The 26,929-nt window shown below is 43.1% G+C and overlaps 1 protein-coding gene and 1 long non-coding RNA gene across 2 annotated transcripts in view; one reads left to right on the top strand and one right to left on the bottom strand.

Moving 5' to 3' along the window:
- The window catches only part of LOC118369039 (FERM domain-containing protein 6-like), a 60,069-nt gene extending 33,421 nt beyond the window's left edge, over positions 1-26,648 (bottom strand). Inside the window, exons 1-3 of the mRNA XM_052496516.1 lie at positions 26,458-26,648; positions 1,087-1,400; positions 616-706 (exon numbers count right to left, since the gene is read on the bottom strand). Coding sequence (XP_052352476.1) covers positions 616-706; positions 1,087-1,188 — 193 coding nt within the window. The 5' untranslated portion in view covers positions 1,189-1,400; positions 26,458-26,648. The remainder of the gene's footprint in view (positions 1-615; positions 707-1,086; positions 1,401-26,457) is intronic.
- On the top strand, positions 14,585-15,684 carry LOC127915856 (uncharacterized). The gene is made up of 3 exons (XR_008092579.1): positions 14,585-15,002; positions 15,041-15,192; positions 15,231-15,684. It is a non-coding gene; the product is annotated as an uncharacterized LOC127915856 (long non-coding RNA).
- Positions 26,649-26,929: the final 281 nt, after the last annotated feature.

Raw genomic sequence — 26,929 nt, 5'->3', positions numbered from 1 at the left:
TGAGATGCAGTGCCTTAGACCACTGCGTCCATGTGTGTGTGTTAACTATTTAACTGTACTAGAATGCTTAAAAGGCTCCTAACATGTTAAATATCGGTATTGGTCTTTTTGGCAAGGAAAATATTCTATATCGATATCGTCCAAAAATGTCATATCGATGCATCACTAACAGAGACAGAGAAACCAACAGACAGAGAAACCGACAGACAGAGAAACCGACAGACAGAGAGACAGAGAGACAGAGAGACAGAGAGACAGACAGACAGACAGACAGACAGACAGACAGACAGACAGACAGACAGCACCAGAAGGACTGGTTAAGGCTGTCTGACAGAGATGGCTCCTCCCATGTATACACACCAATACAATGCTTTTCAATGTGTGGGGAGAAGTGCACACTTCTGGAGAATTGAGGTGTAACTCATTGGGACTGTAGAGAGGGAAAGCTAACTGCTCATAGCGCTGATATAACACACAATAAACGATGCTGTGACTTTAACCACAGAGACAATGGGCCCCATTCAGTAAGGCTGAGATGGGAAAAGACATTACAGTGAGGTGAGAGATGTCAGACACGACAACAGAGACACACACAAAAGGGTAAACCATTCTTACTCTGAATGACGCTGAGTCCAAACAGGTGACAGTCCTTCAGTCGGAGCAGGTCACACACCTGGACCAGCAGCTCCTGACACAATGTCTTCACCTGAGCAGAGAGAGAACACACAGCATGGGGTTAGAGGTCAGGACATACAGGAGGAGATCAGAGAGTCATTTAGACACACTGTGAAACAACCATGAATGGTATTGCCAGTTTGAAAACAATTACTGCCATTCCTGACCCTGGCTTTTGGACAATACACTATAATATGTGTGTTACTCACAAATATAATCCACTCATACATATAACTGTTTCCCTGCTGCAGTCTTCATACCAGTGGTCGTATCTCATATGTACCTGCAAAGTATTGAGGTACTATAGACACACATTTCCATTTGAGTCATTTAGCAGACGGTCTTATCCAGAGCCACTTACAGTAAGGCCATTCATCTTAAACAGCTCGGTGAGACCCCCACAGAACTCACATTGACAATGACGTTGAGAGTGTCGTCGTTGGGGAGGAAGACGCAGACACAGCGGCGGTCCTGCATAGCTTTGTTGTTGTGGAAGCTGGTCAGTTTGTTCATCTTCGTGTGTCTGGGAGGTGGTCCGGAGAGGCCCCTTGGCCCAGACGGACTAGGCTCCTCCAGGCCCCTGCGATGGGACACTCACCAGCACCAGTAGAAGCCCTGGTTCAGCTCTAGCCCAAGCCCAGCGAGCAGACACCAGACCCAGCAGCAGCCACAGCCTCAGCAGGCCAGGACATGGGAGGCACCAGGACACAGGGCAGTCCCACACACTGTAGAAGACAGACAGAGGGGACATCACGTTAGCACTGCTGCATGGGAATGTAGAGTTCGGGGAACCCCCAGTTGCTCTATGTATTTGAACTATTCCAGAGCTAGCACAGCTGATTCCACTTGTCAACCAACTACCAAGCCCTTAACTAGGTGAATAAGGTGAGCTAGTTCTGGGCTACAACACAATTGTGAAACATCTGGGGGTCCCCGAGGAGAGGTTTGAAAAACAATGAGTTAATACTAGAAGTCGACCGATTAATCAGAATGGCCGATTAATTAGGGCCGATTTCAAGTTTTCATAACAATCGGAAATCGGTATTTTTGGACACCAATTTTTTTTACATTTTTTTTTACACCTTTATTTAATCTTTAACTAGGCAAGTCAGTTAAGAACACATTCTTATTTTCAATGACAGCCTAGGAATGGTGAGTTAACTGCCTTGTTCAGGGTGCAGAATGACAGATTTTCACATTGTCAGCTCGGGGGATTGTTGTAATTGTCATTATTACAAAAAAAATAATATATATATATATTTTTTTGTTTGTTATTGAATCGGCCGATTAATCGGCAGCGGCTTTTTTGGGGGGGGCCTCCAATAATCGGTATTGGTATCGGCGTTGAAAAATCATAATCAGTCGACCTCTAGTTAATACACAACATAATAAACCGATAATAAACATAATAAACCGTTGCCGTGCCAACCAATGATGTCTATAAACCCTGGATTGCTGATGCTATGCAATGACCATTAAGAGGCCTTTGAAACTGTCAAATCATTTTGTGTAACTGATTCCCCTGCTTAGTGCAACGATAACGCAACTGTTCTTGGAGATCTATTTCATCCCTATTCAAAACGTGTTCTGATGTACACAAACACACCCTGACAGCTGGTAGCAGTGTATCAGGTCAGGCTGGCTGAGCACACTCAACAAAGAGCTTTTGATGGGCCATGTCCAGGAGGTGTGTGTGACTGGTGAAGAACCATCACTTCCTTCCTGTCTAAAACAGAACAGCCATCCCCGCACTACAGAGCAGAACAGCCATCCCCCGCACTACAGAGCAGAACAGCCATCCCCGCACTATAGAGCAGAACAGCCATCCCCACACTACAGAGCAGAACAGCCATCCCCGCACTACAGAGCAGAACAGCCATCCCCCGCACTACAGAGCAGAACAGCCATCCCCACACTACAGAGCAGAACAGCCATCCCCACACTACAGAGCAGAACAGCCATCCCCCGCACTACAGAGCAGAACAGCCATCCCCCGCACTACAGAGCAGAACAGCCATCCCCACACTACAGAGCAGAACAGCCATCCCCACACTACAGAGCAGAACAGCCATCCCCGCACTACAGAGTAGAACAGCCATCCCCACACTACAGAGTAGAACAGCCATCCCCACACTACAGAGCAGAACAGCCATCCCCGCACTACAGAGTAGAACAGCCATCCCCACACTACAGAGCAGAACAGCCATCCCCACACTACAGAGTAGAACAGCCATCCCCCACACTACAGAGCAGAACAGCCATCCCCGCACTACAGAGCAGAACAGCCATCCCCTGCACTACAGAGCAGAACAGCCATCCCCGCACTACAGAGCAGCAGGTGTATGTGTGTGTATGTGTGATGGCATGAAGGTTAATTAGGGGAAATATTGACATAATTGGATCACACTCTCTTTCTACAACAAAACACAGCACACACACAGAGAGAAAGAGAAAGAGAGAGAGAGAGAGAGAGAGAGAGAAAGAGAGAAAGAGAGAAAGAGAGAAAGAGAGAAAGAGAGAGAGAGAGAGAGAGAGAGAGAGAGAGAGAAAGAGAAAGAGAGAAAGAGAGAGAGAGTGAGAGTGAGAGAGAGAGAGAGCGTGAGAGAGCGTGAGAGAGCGTGCTAACAACCACCATTATCCATCATGTCTGACCTTTTCTTTATCTACTGTCTCTAGTACCAAACATAAATAAAATCAATGACTTCTGTAATAAAATATTTGTCTTTATGTGCGAGACCCCAACTGTCTATATACATTTATATACAATATAAATAATCACATTATCCTGTTATTCCTTATGGTCATGAGATGAATTTAAAATATATATATCACCTTTATTTAACCAGGTATGCTAGTTGAGAACAAGTTCTCATTTGCAACTGCGACCTGACCAAGATAAAGCATAGCAGTGTGAACAGACAACACAGAGTTACACATGGAGTAAACAATTAACAAGTCAATGACACAGTAGAAAAAAAGAGTCTATATACATTGTGTGCAAAAGGCATGAGGAGGTAGGCGATAAATAGACCATAGGAGAGAATAATTACAATTTAGCAGATTAACACTGGAGTGATAAATGATCATGTGCAGGTACAATTGGTGAGGTAAGAATTCCATTAGTTATTAATAGCATCCTGTCGTAAAGTAAAGAAGTTAGTTGAATGCTGCGGTTTCAGCTGTGTCCTCTATTAAAATCACATCCTTTTATACTTTCAGGTGGGAATATAATCCTCACTCCCAACGTAGTAACAACACCATTCAGCGACAAAGGCATTTCACTCTACTTGTGCAGGTGACAATAGAAGAAAAGGGAAACTTGACACTCAGAACAGTTGAGCTAAATGATGAGGATGCCTGTGTTGGGCGGGCCGGGTGAGGAGGGGTAAACCGCCAGTCAATAAGACACTGTGTGAGAGAGGGGTGAGTCATCAGATCACTAATGGTTTAGAACCCGATTATGTCATGTCTAATCAACACATTAGACATCCCAGTGTTCCATAGACTGTTAGAGACGGAGCTCTACACAGATTCCCCCAGTGTCCACAGCAGTCCAGTAGACTAGTGATGAAATACCAGAACAGTGTCCACAGCAGCCCAGTAGACTAGTGATGAAATACTAGAACAGTGTCCACAGCAGCCCAGTGATGAAATACCAGAACAGTGTCCACAGCAGCCCAGTAGACTAGTGATGAAATACCAGAACAGTGTCCACAGCAGCCCAGTAGACTAGTGATGAAATACTAGAACAGTGTCCACAGCAGCCCAGTGATGAAATACCAGAACAGTGTCCACAGCAGCCCAGCAGACTAGTGATGAAATACCAGAACAGTGTCCACAGCAGCCCAGTGATGAAATACCAGAACAGTGTCCACAGCAGCCCAGTGATGAAATACTAGAACAGTGTCCACAGCAGCCCAGTGATGAAATACCAGAACAGTGTCCACAGCAGCCCAGTGATGAAATACCAGAGCAGTGTCCACAGCAGTCCAGTAGACTAGTGATGAAATACTAGAACAGTGTCCACAGCAGCCCAGTAGACTAGTGATGAAATACCAGAACAGTGTCCACAGCAGCCCAGCAGACTAGTGATGAAATACCAGAAGTGTCCACAGCAGCCCAGTGATGAAATACTAGAACAGTGTCCACAGCAGCCCAGTGATGAAATACTAGAACAGTGTCCACAGCAGCCCAGCAGACTAGTGATGAAATACCAGAACAGTGTCCACAGCAGCCCAGTGATGAAATACTAGAACAGTGTCCACAGCAGCCCAGCAGACTAGTGATGAAATACCAGAACAGTGTCCACAGCAGCCCAGCAGACTAGTGATGAAATACTAGAACAGTGTCCACAGCAGCCCAGTAGACTAGTGATGAAATACTAGAACAGTGTCCACAGCAGCCCAGTGATGAAATACTAGAACAGTGTCCACAGCAGCCCAGTAGACTAGTGATGAAATACCAGAACAGTGTTCACAGCAGCCCAGTAGACTAGTGATGAAATACCAGAACAGTGTCCACAGCAGCCCAGCAGACTAGTGATGAAATACCAGAAGTGTCCACAGCAGCCCAGTGATGAAATACTAGAACAGTGTCCACAGCAGCCCAGCAGACTAGTGATGAAATACCAGAACAGTGTCCACAGCAGCCCAGTGATGAAATACTAGAACAGTGTCCACAGCAGCCCAGCAGACTAGTGATGAAATACTAGAACAGTGTCCACAGCAGCCCAGTAGACTAGTGATGAAATACTAGAACAGTGTCCACAGCAGCCCAGTGATGAAATACTAGAACAGTGTCCACAGCAACCCAGTGATGAAATACTAGAACAGTGTCCACAGCAGCCCAGTGATGAAATACTAGAACAGTGTCCACAGCAGCCCAGTAGACTAGTGATGAAATACCAGAACAGTGTCCACAGCAGTCCAGTAGACTAGTGATGAAATACTAGAACAGTGTCCACAGCAGCCCAGTGATGAAATACTAGAACAGTGTCCACAGCAGCCCAGTGATGAAATACTAGAACAGTGTCCACAGCAGTAATTAGCGATGTGCAGTTGGCGAACAAGTCATTCTTTTTGCATGACTCTTTACTGACCCAAGAGTCATCATTCGTCCATTTTAGTTGCACGTGTAACTTGCTGGAAAGAGTGAATTGATTATTGAATATTACGATGGACACAGCTTTGTAGAACCAAAAACACACACAGCCTCTGGTCAACAAACTCAAACTAATCGTTCAGGGGGGCTGCAGTGCACGAACAACTGTGCTTATCACCCTCACGGCAGTCAAGCAATGCAAGAGTTCACAATCTATTCCGGGAGCGACCGCAACTAGACCTTGATTCAAATGTATCAAGAAATAATCGTATTTGTTTGCCAAGTCAATCAACACATTTACATTGTTTAAACCACACGTTTACAAGTCTCATTCAAACAAATGACTGCTCCAATAAGACCCCTATGGTGAACGACATGTGAACGAGAGGCTCGTAGAATCATGACTCAAGTTTTCAGTTCGTCGTTCGCCCCGAAGTGTTCCTGCATGCTCTGGGCAGTAAAGTCAGTAAAAAAGAGCTGAACTTCCCATCATTAAACAGTGATTCAACAGCAGAGCAGTGTCCACAGCAGCAGCCCAGCAGTCAGACAGAAAGAGAGACCCACTTCCTGCCTTCAGCCCGGGATAGCGGCCAGGATGGAGTATTTGTGTCAACGTGGCAAGCTCGCGTCAGAGCCAGGCAGACCCGCGGACGCAGAAGAGCCCCGGAATACAACAGAGCAGTGGTGGAAAAAGTACTTCAAATGTCCTACTTGAATGAAAGTAAAAGACACCTTAATAGAAAATGACTCAAGTAAAAGTCACCCAGTAAAATACTATTTGAGTAAAAGTCCAAAAGTATCTGGTTTAAATGTACTTCAGTACAGTTGTGGAAAAAGTACTAAATTGTCATAATTGGGTAAAAAGTAAAAGCTATACATCAAACTCCTGATATTATGTAAACCGAACGGCACGATTCCTGTTTAGTTGTTTTCACGGACAGACAGGGGCACACGCCAACACTCAGACATCCTTTACAAGCACTCCAGTTGTGTTTAGTGAGTCCGCCAGATCAGAGGCTGTAGGCATGACAACGTGCTATATTGATAGGTGTGTGGATTGGAACATATTGCTGTCCTGTCTGAGCATTCGAAGCATAACGAATACGTTTGGGTGCCAGGGAAAATGTATGTACAGTAAAAAAGTACATTATTTTCTTTAGGAATGTAGTGGAGTAAAAGTTGTCAAAAATAGTAAAGTACAGATACTCCCAAAAACGTAACAAACAAATACTTGAAACTACTAGTTCAGTATTTAACACCATTGAGACAGAGAATTTTTTTAAATATCTGAATGTCTCGGTCTCTCCCAATGCCTTGTTTGACATCACAGTGGTGGGATGCTCCTCTATGAACCCTTCCAGAACTACAGACAGAGGTTGGGCCAGAAATCCCCTGGAACACAAACAGAGAGACTAAAACCAGAGGGAGACTGAGAAATACATTTGAATCTTACAGAGAGAGAGGAGGAAGAGAGAAACTGACTGGGGGGAAAAATAACAGTTTTAGATAGAAAATACATGTAGAGATTAAGACAGGATAGAGAGAGAGAGAGAGAGCCAGACAGAGAGAGGGGGGGGGGAGAGACACCGCCAAAGATAAGAGTGAGGGAGAGCGAAAGAGACATGGAGAGAGAGCCAGAGAGAGGGGGGAGAGAGAGACACCGCCAAAGATAAGAGTGAGGGAGAGCGAAAGAGACATGGAGAGAGAGCCAGAGAGGGGGGGGAGAGAGACACCGCCAAAGATAAGAGTGAGGGAGAGCGAAAGAGACATGGAGAGAGAGCCAGAGAGAGAGAAAAGGAGAGGGAGAGAGAGGATAGAGAGAGAGCCAGAGAGAGAGGAAAGGAGAGGGGAGAGAGAGAGAGAGAGAGGATAGAGAGAGAGCCAGAGAGAGAGGAAAGGAGAGGGAGAGAGGGAGAGAGAGAGAGAGAGAGAAAAGGTGAGGGAGAGAGGATAGAGAGAGAGCCAGAGAGAGAGGAAAGGAGAGGGAGAGAGAGGATAGAGAGAGAGCCAGAGAGAGAGGAAAGGAGAGGGAGAGAGAGGATAGAGAGAGAGACAGAGATGGAGAAAAGGAGAGGGAGAGAGAGGGAGAGAGAGGATAGAGAGAAAGCCAGAGAGAGAGGAAAAAGGGAAAGAGTGAAGCTCAAAGCACAGCCGTGAGAAACTGCTGCAGTCAGGAGAATTCCATTCTAACATCTGTTTCTCATTCCAACAATGGAGGCCTTTGACACCCACCCACGTCTCCATGTACCCTGACTCCTGCATACACAGTCTACATGTACCCCGACTCCTGCATAAACAGTCTCCATGTACCCCGACTCCTGCATACACAGTCTCCATGTACCATGACTCCTGCATACACAGGCTCCATGTACCCCGACTCCTGCATACACAGGCTACATGTACCCCGACTCCTGCATACACAGTCTACATGTACCCCGACTCCTGCATACACAGGCTACATGTACCCCGACTCCTGCATACACAGGCTACATGTACCCCGACTCCTGCATACAGTCTCCATGTACCCCGACTCCTGCATACACAGTCTCCATGTACCCCGACTCCTGCATACAGTCTACATGTACCCCGACTCCTGCATACACAGTCTCCATGTACCCCGACTCCTGCATACACAGTCTCCATGTACCCCGACTCCTGCTTACACAGTCTCCATGTACCCCGACTCCTGCATACACAGTCTCCATATACCCCGACTCCTGCTTACACAGGCTCCATGTACCCCGACTCCTGCACACACAGGCTCCATGTACCCCGACTCCTGCATACACAGGCTACGTGTACCCCGACTCCTGCATACACAGTCTACATGTCCCCCGACTCCTGCATACAGTCTCCATGTACCCCGACTCCTGCATACACAGTCTACATGTACCCCGACTCCTGCATACAGTCTCCATGTACCCCGACTCCTGCATACACAGGCTCCATGTACCCCGACTCCTGCATACACAGTCTACATGTACCCCGACTCCTGCATACACAGTCTACATGTACCCCGACTCCTGCTTACACAGGCTCCATGTACCCCGACTCCTGCATACACAGGCTACATGTACCCCGACTCCTGCTTACACAGGCTACATGTACCCCGACTCCTGCTTACACAGTCTTTTTTTTTTTTTTTTTTCACCTTTATTTAACCAGGTAGGCTAGTTGAGAACAAGTTCTCATTTGCAACTGCGACCTGGCCAAGATAAAGCATAGCAGTGTGAACAGACAACACAGAGTTACACATGGAGTAAACAATTAGCAAGTCAATAACACAGTAGAAAAAAATGGGCAGTCTATATACAATGTGTGCAAAAGGCATGAGGAGGTAGGCGAATAATACAATTTTGCAGATTAACACTGGAGTGATAAATGATCAGATGGGCATGTACAGGTAGAGATATTGGTGTGCAAAAGAGCAGAAAAGTAAATAAATAAAAACAGTATAAAAACAGTATGGGAATGAGGTAGGTGAAAAAGGGTGAGCTATTTACCTATAGACTATGTACAGCTGCAGCGATCGGTTAGCTGCTCGGATAGCTGATGTTTGAAGTTGGAGAGGGAGATAAAATTCTCCAGTCTACATGTACCCCGACTCCTGCTTACACAGGCTACATGTACCCCGACTCCTGCATACACAGGCTACATGTACCCCGACTCCTGCTTACACAGGCTACATGTACCCCGACTCCTGCATACACAGGCTCCATGCAACAATTCCTGCCAGCTCCACAGGATAGGGAATGTTTTGATTCAACAGGAATGTTAGGGATGTAGAGACATGTACAGAACGGTGGGGGAGCGAGCTACACGTTTAGAACAGTGTTCATCACCAACAAACCTTTTTCTTCTATTCAGAACCTTTTAGTAATTACATGGAACCTTGTATTATCGAAAGGGTTCCACTTGGAACCAAAAATAGTTATTTTCATAAGGTCTTCCTATGAGGACAATTGAAGAACCTTCTTTCTAAGAGTGTTGCTAGTGGGAAAGGAAAGACCAGAATGTGGGGGACGATGGATGAACATGATGTTTCTACTATCCCAGTGGTTCCCAAACTGTGGCGTCGGCAGGGGGAACCCAGTCCGGCTTTAAACTTACTCTTGAATGTTGTAATAGTAGAATGCACAAGAAGCAATTTCCAAAATTGGGTAGCGCATCATCAGTTCCTCTTGTCATATTAGTGATTGCATACCTTAGTGAGATGTTTACTCAGGGGGCCAGAGTATTAAAGGTTGGGAACCCCTGTACGATCCCTTTTTACTCCTCCACTGTGTTTAGAAAACATGGACTGTATGTTGAGCAAGAAAAACAGTCAGTGTACCACGGAGCTCCAGGAAGTTATGGAAATAGAGACAGGAAGGACTGACAGACAGCACTACGATATCCCCAAGGCATGCTGTAATCATAAACATTACACAATAGAGAGGACGAAGAAGAGGAATATGAAGAAAAGAAGTGCGGAGAAGAAGAGTCATGAAGATGCTAGGTCAATACAGACAGGATACAGTAGTGTCGTCAGACTGAGGTGACCTTGTTTTCCCTCTCCAGTTGGAAGTGCTGTTCTAAACAGTCATACAGCTGGACCCTGGTACAGGTCAGTATGGCCCTCCCCTGGTCTCACTTGGTTTTTGCATTTGGTAGGGAAATGTTTCCCTCAATCATACACTGTATATCAGCTGCATCTCAAAATGTATAGTCCCAGATGTGTTCGTGCTCTTGACAAATCCATTGTCATTGTCAGACAAAACATGTTTGTTTTGGCACACAGACTGACTCCGGCTAGAAATCACCTCTGTGGACCCCCAAAACCACTTCCTACTTCTTCCTAGCATCTGTCCCAGATCAAACACAGCGGCCGAACAGGATATGACTATTTAGTTTGGTCCTCTGGCCAACTCTGGTTTATCAGGGGCGACAGGTAGCCTACTGGTTAGAGTGTTGGACCAAAAGGTTGCAAGGTTGCAAGATCAAATCACACCGAGCTGACAACGTAAAAAAGCTGTCGTTCTGCCTCCTGAACAAGGCAGTTAACACCAATTTCTAGGCCATCATTGTTCATTGGCCGAATTTGTTCCTAACTGACTTGGCTAGTTAAATAAAATAATGATGTATATAAATACAATATCAGCTGAGTAGCTTACAATCTGCAGTAGGCCTGGCTGGCAGAGCTCCACTGGAACAGGGAGAGAGGGAAGATGTACGCTTCTCAGCTGAAGATGGATCAGAAATGTGGGCGGGGCACTGGGCAGATTGTATCATATCATATGAACCAATGTGATAAACAATGCTACCTTATATAATGTTACTTACCCTACATTATTCATCTCATATGCATACGTATATACTGTACTCTATATCATCGACTGCATCCTTATGTAATACATGTATCACTAGCCACTTTAACTATGCCACTTTGTTTACATACTCATCTCATATGTATATACTGTACTCGATACCATCTACTGTATGCTGCTCTGTACCATCACTCATTCATATATCCTTATGTAAATATTCTTTATCCCCTTACACTGTGTATAAGACAGTAGTTTTGGAATTGTTAGTTAGATTACTTGTTGGTTATTACTGCATTGTCGGAACTAGAAGCACAAGTATTTCGCTACACTCGCATTAACATCTGCTAACCATGTGTATGTGACAAATAACATTTGATTTGATTTGATTTGATGCACCGCTTTGTAATAAGGGGAATGGCCCATTATACTACATCCAGTCTGTATCTATGCCAGCCTGAAGGAATAGCCGTGAGATCAAACTTCACGTGGTCTTCGACACCTTAGAGCACCAGGATAAAGCCTCAGACAAATAACTGTTGATATGAAAAGAGGTTATGACAAAGTGTTTTCCTGACAATCAAATATCACTCATCGTCTCCAGCACCTAACAATCCACTCATACTGCCAAGGGCAGGAATCCGAGTAGAGGTCGGAGGTGTCTGCCTTTGCCAAGCATGTCATCGTTGTGTTTCACGATGAAACGTTGTAACCAACTGTGTTATTACCAGGGTTACCAGTTACCACTTTATTCCGTGCTGTAAGTGCTGGCGTAAAAAAGACATTCAGGTCGATATCAGCGTAAAATTCCATCCCACATCCCACTCCATAAGATCAGCCTCCAGACATGTTTGTTTGTCAGATGGGGAAATAACAGCCCATAATAGCCTATTTTAGGGTGCTGTGTAGGACGCAGACTGACTGGCCCCAACTAGATTTCCATCAGCACGGCCTAACTGAAGTAGAAAGTTGTGAATGGTATTAACTCTATACTACAGGGCATCAGGACATGACATGTGAATGGTATTAACTCTATACTACAGGGCATCAGGACATGACATGTGAATGGTATTAACTCTATACTACAGGGCATCAGGACATGACATGTGAATGGTATTAACTCTATACTACAGGGCATCAGGACATGACATGTGAATGGTATTAACTCTATACTACAGGGCATCAGGACATGACATGTGAATGGTATTAACTCTATACTACAGGGCATCAGGACATGACATGTGAATGGTATTAACTCTATACTACAGGGCATCAGGACATGACATGTGAATGGTATTAACTCTACTACAGGGCATCAGGACATGACATGTGAATGGTATTAACTCTATACTACAGGGCATCAGGACATGACATGTGAATGGTATTAACTCTATACTACAGGGCATCAGGACATGACATGTGAATGATATTAACTCTATTCACTACAGGGCATCATGTGTCACCCAGTTGATAAAAGCACTAACACCCAAGGTTGTGGGTTCAGTTCCCGCAGAGATCATATACATGACTAAAGATCCAGTGGTTTTTCAACCCTCCACAAATTTCTTGTTAACAAACTATTGTTTTGGCAAGTCGGTTAGTACATCTACTTCGTGCATGACATTTTTTTTGTTTAATTTTTTTTTTGAAAAATAGTTTACAGACAGATATATTCACTTATAATTCACTGTATCACAATTCCAGTGGGTCAGACGTTTACATACACTAAGTTGACTGTGAATTTAAACAGCTTGGAAAATTCCATTTGAGGCAATTTGGAGGTGTACCTGTGGATGTATTTCAAGGCCTACCTTCAAACTCACTGCCTCTTTGCTTGACATCATGGGAAAATCAAAAGAAATCAGCCAAGATCTACAATTTTTTTTCTGAGACCACAAGCCTGGATCATCCTTGGGAGCAATTTCCAAGCGTCTGAAGGTACCACGCTCATCTGTACAAACAATAGTACGCAAGTATAAACACGGGACCACACAGCCGTCATACCGCTCAGGAAGGAGACGTGTTCTGTCTCCTAGAGATGAATATACTTTGGTGCGAAAAGTGCAAATCAATCCCAGAACAGCAAAGGACCTTGTGAAGATGCTGGAGGTATCTTTATCCACAGTAAAACGAGTCCTATATCGACATAACCTGAAAGCCGCTCAGCAAGAAAGAAGCCACTGCTCCAAAACCACCATAAAAAAAGCCAAACTACAGTCTGCAAATGCACACGGGGACAAAGATCGTACTTGTCATCTTGTCTGATGAAACAAAAATAGAACTGTTTGGCCATAATGACCATTGTTATGTTTGGAGGAAATAGGGGGAGGCTTGCAAGCCGAAGAATACCATCCCAACCATGAAGCACGGGGGTGGCAGCATCATATGTTGGGCACGCTTTGCTGCAGGAGGGACTGTATGTATGTATGTATGTATGTATGTATGTATGTATGTATGTATGTATGTATGTATGTATGTATGTATGTATGTATGTATGTATGTATGTGTGTGTGTGTGTGTGTGTGTGTGTGTGTGTGTGTGTGTGTGTGTGTGTGTGTGTGTGTGTGTGTGTGTGTGTGTGTGTATGTATGTATGTATGTATGTATGTATGTATGTATGTATGTGTAATCACATCTGTCATATTTTATTTGTATTTATTTAACTAGGCAAGTCAGTTAAGAACAAATTCTTAAATACAATGCCGGCCTACCCCGGCCAAACCCTAAGGACGCTGGGCCAAATGTGCACCGCCCTATGGGACTCCCAATCACGGCCGGTTGTAAATACAGCCTGGAATCGAACCAGGGTCTGTGATACAGAGCCTTAGACCGCTGTGCCACTCTGGAGCCCCTATGATGATAGCACCAGTATGATGGTGTATGATAAGCAGATGGTGGAAAACTGACACCTTCGTTGAGGTATAGAACTGATAAGTGGTTTATAAACTAATGTATTAGTGTATAAATAGTTAACACATTGGTTGATATTATGCCAAATGGGGGGGCACTAATCCTACATAGCCTTAGCCTTATATAGTTTCATGTGTCATCATCAGAATCCAGCAAATCTTCTAAGTTAATTTGGGTATTCACGGAGGTGTCACGATACCTGATCATGGAGGTGTTTTATTAAAATACAGAGCCAGTTTAACAGGTTAAGCCAAGGAATCAAGAGACTCAACAGTCTGTAGCAGTCTGAACGCCTGGTCTACGTCCCAAATGGCACCCTATATAGTGCCCTACTTTCAACCAGATCCCCTATATAGTGCCCTACTTTACATATACACCCTACTTCCATTTTTTAGAATTTTTTGAAAACAAGTTATTTTTTAATTTCACTTCACTAATTTGGACTATTTTGTGTATGTCCATTACATGAAATCCAAATAAAAATCTATTTAAATTACAGGTTGTAATGCAACAAAATAGGAAAAACGCCAAGGGGGATGAATACTTTTGCAAGGCACTGTATGTCAGTGTTGGAGTGTGCCCCTGGCTATCCATAAAACAAAATGTAAAAAATATTCCTTAATAAGGAATTTGAAATGATTTATACTTGATTCTTAAGTATATTTAAACAAAATACTTTCCCTCAAGTAGGATTTTACTGGGTACTTTTTCCACCACTGGTACCATGTAAGAGTAAATGTTGTAACATAGCCGACAGCCAGACAACATCATCAAGGTGTGTTTGAAGTCATGAAAGGTGACTAACGGTTATTCTGATTGACTAAATGAATAGCAATTTCCTGTCATAGTTTGACTCAACTTGTCTACACATTCATGGTGAATGTATAGACTGCAATCACACTTACTTAGTTGTGATAATTTAATCGTCATAGTGAATTAACAAAAACATTTTTCAACGGTGCTTCTGGACAGGGAAGGTGTAATCATTTTTCAACGGTGCTTCTGGACAGGGAAGGTGTAATCATTTTTCAACGGTGCTTCTGGACCGGGAAGGTGTAATCATTTTTCAACGGTGCTTCTGGACAGGGAAGGTGTAATCATTTTTCAACGGTGCTTCTGGACAGGGAAGGTGTAATCATTTTTCAACGGTGCTTCTGGACAGGGAAGGTGTAATCATTTTTCAACGGTGCTTCTGGACAGGGAAGGTGTAATCATTTTTCAACGGTGCTTCTGGACCGGGAAGGTGTAATCATTTTTAAACCATTTGTTACCTTTCACTACCTTTAGATAAAAAAGTACTTCAGAGTAGAACCTTAAAGTTAAATCAAGAGAAAATGTCACCATTACGATTCTTGCTGAGCTGGAACAGACCAACAGTTTTAGAGTGTTAATAATAATTGTAAAAAGGTTAGGAATAATATTTTTTTTTTTTTAAAGGTTTCAAATCATTTCACATTTTGTTCCCACATTCATTCATTTTATGGTTTTCGCACGTTATTCCAAATGCTTGTATCACAAGAATCTAGTTGTGTTTTTCGTTTTTATGAGTGTTTATGTCCGCTTGTTCTCATGTTGTCTTTTGTGTCGTCGTCGCCACCTTCCCATTAACACACACCAAGCCCCTCCATAAGCCCCTACACATATTTTGCAGATGTTAGCAGGTGTAGCAAAATGTTGATGTTCTTCCAACAGTTCTTCCTCTCTGACAAGTTTTAACTTGCTATTGCATTTGAGGTTCTATAATGCCTGCAAGTCATTATTAGTGAATGTACATTCTGGTTCTGGTTAAATTTATCTTCAAAATTGCATTTTTCATAGACAAACCTGTAAGCCAGAGCAGTGATTTTTGCAAAAAAATAATAATCACGTTGCGGAAGGCTTATATTTAGCCACGGTATAATTTCACAAACCCTGAATTACGTAGATTATTGCTGACTGTTTGAAATGCACTAAATCTGACCTTTAAATATTGTACAACAAAGCTTATTTCGAGATTTGTTTTAAGCGAGATACTCTACATATAGTGAATCGGCCATAAGTTTGAAAACAATATAGATATGATTTATAGGCCATATCGCCCAGCCCTACATACTAGACTCACACACACCCCAAACACACACCCGTAGTATACACACACACACACACACACACACACAACCTCAAACCGCCCGAGCTTCCAGGCATGTTTAAACAGTCAGCAGCAGTCTCTCTTTCTCACCTCGCTCTTTCACCTGCTCCTCTCTCGCCCCTCCCTCCCTCCCTCCCCTCTCCTCCCGACCCTCTCCTCCGACCCTCCCCTCCCTCCTCTCTCGCTCCTCTCCTCCCTCCCTCCCCTCTCCTCCCGACCCTCTCCTCCGACCCTCCCCTCCCTCCTCTCTCGCTCCTCTCCTCCCTCCCTCCCCCTCCCTCCCCCCCTCCCTCCCTCCCTCCCTCCCTCCCCTCCCTCCCCTCTCCTCCGTCCCTCCCCTCCCTCCTCTCTCGCTCCTCTCCTCCCTCCCTCCCTCCCTCCCTCCCTCCCCTCTCCTCCGTCCCTCCCCTCCCTCCTCTCCTCCCTCTCCTCCCTCCCTCACCCCCCTCCCTCCCTCCCCCTCCCCTCCCTTCCTCCCGCCCCTCCCCTCTCCTCCGTCCCTCCCCTCCCTCCTCTCTCGCTCCTCTCCTCCCTCCCCCTCCCTCTCCTCCCTCTCCTCCCTCCCTCCTGTTGATAACAGTCGCCCCATCCTTTCTCCATGGTGCCATCAGTCTTACGTTACTGTGCCATATTGTCCTCAGACACTTACAACTCCAGGAACACAGTTCACAGATAAGATATGACTAAAGGGTAAAGTATACTCATGGACTGTCCCCCAAATAGCGCCACATTACTTATATAGTGTAGGACAAGTAACAGACTTAAAAATGGCCAGTGCATTCGGAAAGTATTCAGACCCCATGACTTTTTCCATATTTTGTTACGTTACAGCCTTATTCTAAATGGATTAAATTGTAGTTTTTTTTATCAATCTATACACCATAATGACAAAGCAAAAACAGGTTTAGACATTTTTGCAAATTTACACAAGTATTGTGGACCATTTACTCAGTACTTTGTTGAAGCACCTTTGGCAGCAATTACAGCCTCAAGTCTTCTTGAGTGTGATGCTACAAGCTTGGCACACCTGTAATTGGGGAGTTTCTCCCATTCTTCTCTGCAGATCTTTTCAAGCTCTGTCTAGTTGGATGGGGAGCATCGCTGCACAGCTATTTTCAGGTCTCCCCAGGTTAATGTCCGGGCTCTGGCTCAGCCGCTGAAGGACATTTAGAGACGTCTCGCGAAGACACTCCTGCAATGTCTTGGCTGTGTGCTTAGAATCATTGTCCTGTTGGAAGGTGAACCTTCGCCTCAGTCTGAGGTCCTGAGCGCTCTGGAGCAGGTTTTCATCAAGGCTCTCTGTACTTTGCTCCGTTCATCTTTCCCTCGATCTTGACTAGTCTCCCAGTCCCTGCCGTGGAAAAACATTCCCACAGCATGATGCTGCCACCACTATGCTTCACCATGGGGATGGTGCCAGGTTTCCTGCAGATGTAATGCTTGGCATTCAGGCCAAAGAGTTCAATCTGGGTTTCATCCAGAGAATCTTGTTTCTCATGGTCAGAGTCCATTTTGGTAAACACCAAGTGGGCTGTCATGTGCCTTTTACTGAAGAGTGGCTTCCATCTGGCCACTACAATAAATGGTGAAGTGCTGCAGAAATGGTTCTCTTTCTGGAAGATGGTTCTCCCAACTCCACAGAGGAACTCTGGAGCGTGACCCGAGTGACCATCGGGTTCTTGGTCACCTCCCTGACCAAGGCACTTCTCCCCCGATTGCTCACAGCGGCCAGCTCTAGGAAGAGTCTTGGTGGTTACAAACTTCTTCCATTTAAGAATGGAGGCCACTGTGTTCTTGGGGACTTTCTATGCTACAGACATGTTTTGGTACCCTTCCCCAAATCTGTGCCTCGACACAATCCTGTCTCGGTGCTCTATGGACAATTCCTTTGACCTCATGGCTTGGTTTTTGCTCTGACATGCACTGTCAACTGTGGGACCTTATATAGACAGGTGTGTAGCTTTTAAAATCATGTCCAATAAATTGAATTTACCGCAGGTGGGCTCCAATCAAGTTGTAGAAACATCAAGGATGATCAAAGGAAACAGGATGCACCTGAGCTCAATTTCGAGTCTCACAGCAAAGGGTCTAAATACCGTTTGTGCTTTGTCATTGGGGTATTGTGTGTAGATTGATGAGGGAAAAAACATTTCATCCATTTTAGAATAAGGCTGTAACATAACAACATGTGGAAAAGGGGTCTGAATAGTTTCCAAATGCACTGTATGCCAAACAAAAATCATTCATTTCAAAGGTGAACAAACTATACAACAAAATGACAACTTTACAAAAACACATTTTCTGGAAGAACAGATGCCAAGATTGGTAACAGAATTTCTGTAAAATCCCCCTCAGTTTTTTTATTCCCACGTTTTCCAAAAATTTAAATATCCGCTCCGAATTAAGATTCAACGATGTCTGCGGAAAGAAGGGGGTGTCAGCTATGACGTGACACATTGAAAAACATATATTTTGATAATTTAAGTGGATTTACATCCTGTTACGGAATTGCGAAAAAAGGAATTTCATCATGGGTTCCGGATCTGTACAACAAATAAATGCATAATGATGGATATGAATGTCATTCTCTTCACGGTGAAGTATCCTAAATAGATACACAAATATAAATATACAAAATCCTCTTTGTATATATGGGCATTATTCTACACACCTGGCTATTATTTTAATGAGCTCTGACCCCAAACAAGACCAAATTTGGATGGCCCAGACCAAATCTGAAGCAATCCTAGAAGTTAAGAATATTTCGAAGATAACGCAGAGAGAGGACGACAGAGGACGAGAGGTCAATAAAGTACTAAGGATCAAGGGAAATTGTGGATTTTCTGTAACAGGGGATTAATGCAGAGACATGGGAGGAATTTGTCTATATATTGAGTCTGAAACAGAATAGTTGGTATTTGGCCATTGGCCCGGTTTTATTGCAAAGAATTCTAATTGGTCAACCACAGGCTAGGGCGGAGTTATAAACTACATCCTGTCTCTTTGTTCAGGAGAGAATCACTGAACACATGAACATCTACCTCCCCGCATGATTCGTCCATTTTGAATAAGAATAAATCCATTTTCCTTTCCTTAATTTGCTTTGGGGGTCTGTGTTATTGAAGAGTAACATCATCTGCTAACAAAGTCTACCGTTTCACAAGTTTGGACATCAAAGTACAGCACAGTAGAGTTCAGTATAGTAGAGTTCAGTATAGTACAGCACAGTAGAGTTCAGCACAGTAGAGTTCAGTATAGTAGAGTTCAGTATAGTACAGCACAGTAGAGTTCAGTATAGTTGAGTTCAGTAGAGTACAGCACAGTAGAGTTCAGTATAGTAGAGTTCAGTATATTACAGCACAGTAGAGTTCAGTATAGTACAGCACAGTAGAGTTCAGCACAGTAGAGTTCAGTATAGTACAGCACAGTAGAGTTCAGTATAGTAGAGTTCAGTATAGTACAGCACAGTAGAGTTCAGTATAGTAGAGTTCAGTATATTACAGCACAGTAGAGTTCAGTATAGTACAGCACAGTAGAGTTCAGCACAGTAGAGTTCAGTATAGTACAGCACAGTAGAGTTCAGCACAGTAGAGTTCAGTATAGTACAGCACAGTAGAGTTCAGCACAGTAGAGTTCAGTATATTACAGCACAGTAGAGTTCAGTATAGTACAGCACAGTAGAGTTCAGCACAGTAGAGTTCAGTATAGTACAGCACAGTAGAGTTCAGTATAGTACAGCACAGTAGAGTTCAGTATAGTACAGCACAGTAGAGTTCAGTATAGTACAGCACAGTAGAGTTCAGCACAGTAGAGTTCAGTATAGTACAGCACAGTAGAGTTCAGTATAGTACAGCACAGTAGAGTTCAGCACAGTAGAGTCCAGTAGAGTTCAGTATAGTACAGCACAGCATAGTACAGCACAGTAGAGTTCAGTATAGTAGAGTTCAGTATAGTACAGCAAAACACAGTAGAGTTCAGTATAGTACAGCACAGTAGAGTTCAGTATAGTACAGCACAGTAGAGTTCAGTATAGTACAGCACAGTAGAGTTCAGTATAGTACAGCACAGTAGAGTTCAGTATAGTACAGCACAGTAGAGTTCAGTATAGTACAGCAAAACATAGTAGAGTGTAGTCCATTATAATATATTCAACTTGAAATCATTGGTCACTTTAATAAATGGAACACTAGTTACTTTAATAATGTTTACATATCTTGCATTACTCATTTCATATGCATATACTGTATTTTATACCATCTATTGAATCTTAGCCTATGCCACTCTGTCATTGCTCATCCATATATTTATATATTATTATTAATTTCCTTTACTTAGATTTGTGTGTATTAGGCATTTGTTGTGGAATTGTTAGATATTACTTGTTAGATATTGCTGCACTAGAAGTACAAGCATTTCGCTACACTCGCAATAACATCTGCTAACCATGTGTATATGACCAATACATTTCATTTGATTTCAACTCATGTGCTGTACTGTACAGTACTATACTTTTCTTTACTCTACAGAACTTAACTTTGGTTTGTGACTACTATGACCTCTCATTGTAGCCAATTCAACTGCAGAAATTCTGTTAACAATTTTTCAGAAAATCCATTACTGATTTCTCAGTAATTGCCTTACCGATTTTGTAATGGAATTTCGAGGTTTAAACACTTAATAATTCATAAACAAAATTGATATCAGTAAAAACACTAACTAATTGAATTGAATGTAAGAGTCTATGTCAGGCAGCATTGGGAGCTCCAGTTCCAGCACCCAGAACTATGTTTTCTGGTTATCTCTGCAGAATAGATTGCGACAGTAGCAGTGAAAGAGAGAGAGCCCTGAGGTTATGGTGGAGGAGGAGTCAGTGAATCAGTCAGGTTTTACACATAAAACCAAACAGCAAGTGTAACTCCAAACTGAAGATCCTCAGGAGGATAGAGTGACCCAGGCTCAATAAATTAAAAACAAAGGCAGGATGCTCCCTCACACAGATTGTCACCAAACTAGGTAGGATGACTTGGGCATGGGCAGAAACAAATAGGTTCAATTGAAACAGCACAAACAGCTGCTCAGAGGAAAAAAGGTCTGTCCCGTGTAGAGCTGGAAGGCCCTGGAAAGACCTACTTACCGTAATTGCTGGACTATTAAGCGCACCTGAATATAAACTGCACTCACTGAATTATTAAAAAATATGTATTTTGTACATAAATACGCCGCACATGTCTATAAGCCGCAGGTGCCTACCGGTACATTGAAACAAATGAACTTGGTCACTATCTTCCTCCTCCTGTGCACTGAAACCACTGAAGTCATCTCCTTCGGTGTCGGAGTTGAATAGCCTCAGAATTGCTTCATCCGATGTTGGATCATTTTCATTGTCGCTCTCGTCACTTTCATCCGGAGGCAAATACCCCGCTGAGCTCATGCTGCCCCTTCACGCAGCAGTCCAGCCTTTCGAAACCCGTTGATGATAGTGGATTTTTTGACAATGCTCCACGCTGTCAGGACCCACTGGCAGACTTGACCATAAGATGCTCTTCGCATGCAGCCCGTTTTAGTGAAGGATTTCTCCCCACTTGTCATCCAAGACTCCCACTGAACAAGGAGCGCCACCTTAAATGCACGATTTACACTGATGTCGAGTGGCTGCAAATACTTTGGGCCATCTGCTTTTCTTCCCTCTGAAAGCCTTTGTTGTCTTTTTGCACTGAGTCAGTTCCTCACGCTGCTGTTTCCAACGTCTTATCATCGACTCATTAAGGCCAAGCTCCCGTGCAGCAGCTCTATTTCCTTTTCCAACAGCCAGATCGATCGCCTTCAACTTGAAAGCTGCATCATATGCATTTCTCCGTGTCTTTGCCATGATGAGGGTGACAAAATTACTACCGTAATCAGAATGATGGGAAGTTTGAGCGCGCTCGATTTTACATCACATTATGTGACGGTGCTCAGTTTTTTGGCGGCATGAATCTTGTGAAAGCGGGAAAAATCCATAAATTAGCCACGTCAATTGTATAAACCGAGGTTCAAAGCATGGGAATAAAATAGCGGCTTATAGTCCAGCAATTACGGTACATAAATAATAATAAATATATATTTGTTTAAATATTTTTGTTGATACTTTTACCCCTTTTCTCCCCAATTTCGTGATATCCAGTCTTGTCCCATCGCTGCAACTCCTGTACGGACTCAGGAGAGGAGCAGGTCGAGCCATGCATTCTTCGAAACATGACCCTGCCAAGCCGCACTGTTTCTTGACACACTGCTTGCTTAACTCGGAAACCAGCCGCACCAATGTGTCGGAGGAAACACCATACAGCTGGCGACCGTGTCAGCGTGCATTGCGCCCGGCCGCCACAAGGAGTCACTAGAGACCGATGGGACAAGGACATCCCAGCAGGCCAAACCTTCCCCTAACCCGGACGACGCTGGGCCAATTGTGCTCCACCTCATGGGTCTCACGGTCGCGACACAGCCCGGGATCGAACCCGGATCTGTAGTGACGCCTCTAGCACTGCGATGCAGCGCCACTCAGGAGGCCTACTTAAAACATGTCATTTTGTTTCCTGCTCAGGCAGTGGAGACTTCATTCCTGTCCCGACAGACACAGCACCATTCACTTTACTGTCTCTGTGTCTCTTTCCGATCTATGTGTCTCGATCTCTACGGTCTTTAATATGGCTTTGTCTCTCTACTCTGGTTCTACTGTCTCCAGTCTTACCAGAGAACATCAGTTTGGAGCAGGTGGGGCTGCTCTGTATCCTCAATCAACTAGACAAATAAGCACAAAAACAGGCAATTGTTTTTCTTCTGTTTTCTTTCAACAGCTGGAGAAGGAAACATAGAATGTATGTAGTAGCCAGAGGTAGCTGATTGGACTGCCATGTGTTAAGCCGGACTGTACCATTTTAGCCGTCTTATGTGACGATTTCGCCGTCCTTGACAAAATGTCCACGTTGTGGGCAAATTCGTAGGCCATAGACCATTGTCAGATGTCTTGGCCCATTCAGCGTGACAGGGTCTACGTCTTGGCCCGTTCAGCGTGACAGTTTGATTTAAACGTTTTCATGCTGTGCAAGAAGAGCGATTTCCCTAATGATGTTGTTTATATGATTCATCTGAAATCAGGCCACCTGACAGGATTTTAAGAAATGCACAAAAAGACCAATCAAAATAGAATGTTCTACTACAAGCGCTGCTGGTGCTGGCACATTGGCAGATCAAATACACCGCTGCAGAGGACGTAGCCTACGTTGGCTGACGTAGCCTTTCAAGCTAATCGCAGAATGTGACGACAGAACTGAAGCGAATCGTACAATCTGGTCAGGTTGATATCAAGATTTGAATTTAGTAACATCGCACAGTGTGACGTGATGATCGTAAAAGACTGAATCCGACGTACAGTCTGCAACGGCCTTTAGGGGGCTGCATGCCTATTCACCAAGCTACCAGATCCTGTCAGCCATAAGGCCTAGTGTTACAGCTGATCCCAAACCAGGTAGAGCAATGAAGGCATAAACTACAGCTTCACTAGTACTCCTTAAACTATTAGGCATAATTGTGTGGAGGAAACTACCACTGGGTTATTGCATTAGTCTACAAGGGTAAACTTATTTTCCAGGTAATTCAATCACACAGGTATTCAGGTCGAAATATGGACAGTATGTTAAATTGAGTTATATAAGAAAATATGACGATATCATCTGCACAAAGTAATTATATGTTGTATGTCTTTAGTTCAGAATAAAATGTGCAGAGATTTCCCCTGCCTCTTGTTCATGATAGAAATTAAATGGAAGGAAAGCCACAGGGAGGGAATTGTTGGCATTCCTGAATACTGAAGCAAACAGGAAGAAAGGTCCCCAACAAGCAAACATATAGGCCTGCTGCAACCTGGTCTCAGAGCATATCCTATTATTCTGTATGTAAATCCCAGACAATCCATTTAGTATGATATGTTGTTTTGTATGGTATGCATTAATTTGTGGATGTCCATCACATGTATCTTATGATATGTTACAAATTTACAATTTGTATTATATACTGAACCAGAATATAAAACACAACATGTTGATCCCATGTTTCATGAGCTGAAATAAAAGATCCCAGAAATGTTCCATACGCACAAAAAGCTTATTTGTGTGACATATCAAGAAGCTGATTAAACAGCATGGTCATTACACAGGTGCACCTTATGCTGGGGACAAGAAAAGGCCACTAAAATGTGCTGTTTTGTCACACAACAAACAATGCCACAGATGTCTCAGGTTTTGAGGGAGCGTGCAATTGACATGCTGACTGCAGGAATGTCCACCAGAGCTGTTGCCAGATAACTGAATGTCCATTTCTCTACCACAAACCGCCTCTATTGTTTTAGATCATTTGGCAGTACGTCCAATTAGCCTCACAGCCGCAGACCACATGTATCCACACCAGCCCTGGACCTCCAATTCCGGCTTCTACTTTCAGTTTCCCAAATGTATATTTACTATGTTACGTCTAGGTTATGAGACCAGGCTGGACACACACACACACCTCTCTTCTACCACATTTCCTAGTTTTTCCTAGTTCTATGCTAGTTGTATCCTTCTATACCCATTTCTAATATTCTATTTGATTTCTATACAGTCTCCCCTTCAACAGCCTACATGTCTCCCCGTGCAGAGTCATTTAATTCCAGAACAGTAGTATAGCATGGTTATAATAGAATGCCAGATTTCATTCCAGAACAGTATTATAGCATGGTTATAATAGAATGCCAGATTCCATTCCAGAACAGTAGTATAGCATGGTTATAATAGAATGCCAGATTTCATTCCAGAACAGTATTATAGCATGGTTATAATAGAATGCCAGATTTCATTCCAGAACAGTAGTATAGCATGGTTATAATAGAATGCCAGATTCCATTCCAGAACAGTATTATAGCATGGTTATAATAGAATGCCAGATTTCATTCCAGAACAGTATTATAGCATGATTATAATAGAATGTCAGATTTCATTCCAGAACACTATTATAGCATGGTTATAATAGAATGCCAGATTTCATTCCAGAACAGTATTATAGCATGGTTATAATAGAATGCCACATTTCATTCCAGAACAGTATTATAGCATGGTTATAATAGAATGCCAGATTCCATTCCAGAACAGTATTATAGCATGGTTATAATAGAATGCCAGATTTAATTCCAGAACAGTATTATAGCATGGTTATAATAGAATGCCAGATTTCATTCCAGAATAGTATTATAGCATGGTTATAATAGAATGCCAGATTCCATTCCAGAACAGTATTATAGCATGGTTATAATAGAATGCCAGATTCCATTCCAGAACAGTATTATAGCATGGTTATAATAGAATGCCAGATTCCATTCCAGAACAGTATTATAGCATGGTTATAATAGAATGCCAGATTCCATTCCAGAACAGTATTATAGCATGGTTATAATAGAATGCCAGATTCCATTCCAGAACAGTATTATAGCATGGTTATAATCGAATGCCAGATTCCATTCCAGAGGACAGGAAGCCTAAAATAAGAAGTCTATAAGAATAAAATGTGTGACCCCTTCCAGAATGGAACAGTGATGATGTTCTAGGGAAGACATTTAGTAATGCGCAACTTAATCACAAATTGAGCATGCTGGCTGCTGTTATTAGGTTTGAAAAACATACCACTTCCAGGTGGCATTTGACACGAGAGACCGCATCCTACAGTAAACTTGGTGCCAGTCTTTTTTTACGGAAAGAACAACTATAGCCAACTGTAATGATAACAAGTACTGCACTAGCTGGTGTGTGTAAATGCATTGGAACGAAACAGTGATGGGAGGTTCATATAAAAAGGAATACGTCGATGAGCCAGAGGCATTAAATAACGATGAGAGGGTCAAATTAGTGCTCACACAATGTAGAATAAACATCAGCCATTATAGTAAGGAGGATCGATACATTGTTGCAACAAAATGCATCTCTGTCTCAAGTTCGTAATGTTGCCTATAACGGATAGCGGAAACATTCTGACAGCATCGCTAGCTAAATTGTAGGCACAGGAATTGATCGGGTCCGGGTTGTTTTGAACAACCAACCGTTGACCAAACTTTAATCAGTTTTGAAATACTGTTCGAAAACATATATTGCAAACATAGAACGAGTGAATACATTTTATAACATTCGTGTAGCCTAATATAGTTTCGAAATGTTGGAATAGCAGGACAGAATAACTTCGTCCATGCGCGCAGATGAGGTGGATCAGTTAAATTAGTGGCAAGAGAAATGACAAAGAACGAAAGCAGAGATGTAAAATGCAGCTTTTGAAATAAACTTACCTTTCAATGAGAAAAACTAATCCTAACTCCTTTAAAACAAAAAGTATTATCCGATGAAGTTGTATCCAAAAGCTTTAGTATATCCAATTTATCGTCAGCAAATGCAGGCTAAAGTTTGAAATAAAGACCGGGGCAGAGCTGCTTCGTCGAGCGCCACATTTATATGCCTTTGGATCAGTAACAAGTAGCCTAGGATTACATGTGCAACTGCTGGAAAGACGGCTTCAAATCACGGATGGCGGGGGTTCGTTTAGATTTGACATCATTTCGTTTTTGTTTTAATAGCAAATGTTCTTCAGTTAAAATATCCTTAAATTCATGTTAATTATAATAATCCAAACATTATCGTACAGATATTCCGTTGCTCTTTTGATATGTAAGAAAAATACTATATAGAACGTACTGATACCCCTCAACGACCAATAGTTGGTATCGCTAACGGATGTCTGTCATTCCATTCCTCCTGTCCCAT

This window comes from Oncorhynchus keta, chromosome 35 (assembly GCF_023373465.1).
Source record: "Oncorhynchus keta strain PuntledgeMale-10-30-2019 chromosome 35, Oket_V2, whole genome shotgun sequence".
NCBI lineage: Eukaryota > Metazoa > Chordata > Actinopteri > Salmoniformes > Salmonidae > Oncorhynchus > Oncorhynchus keta.
The sequence above is the reverse complement of the archived record's forward strand: the minus strand, read 5'-3'. Positions and strand labels throughout refer to the sequence as shown.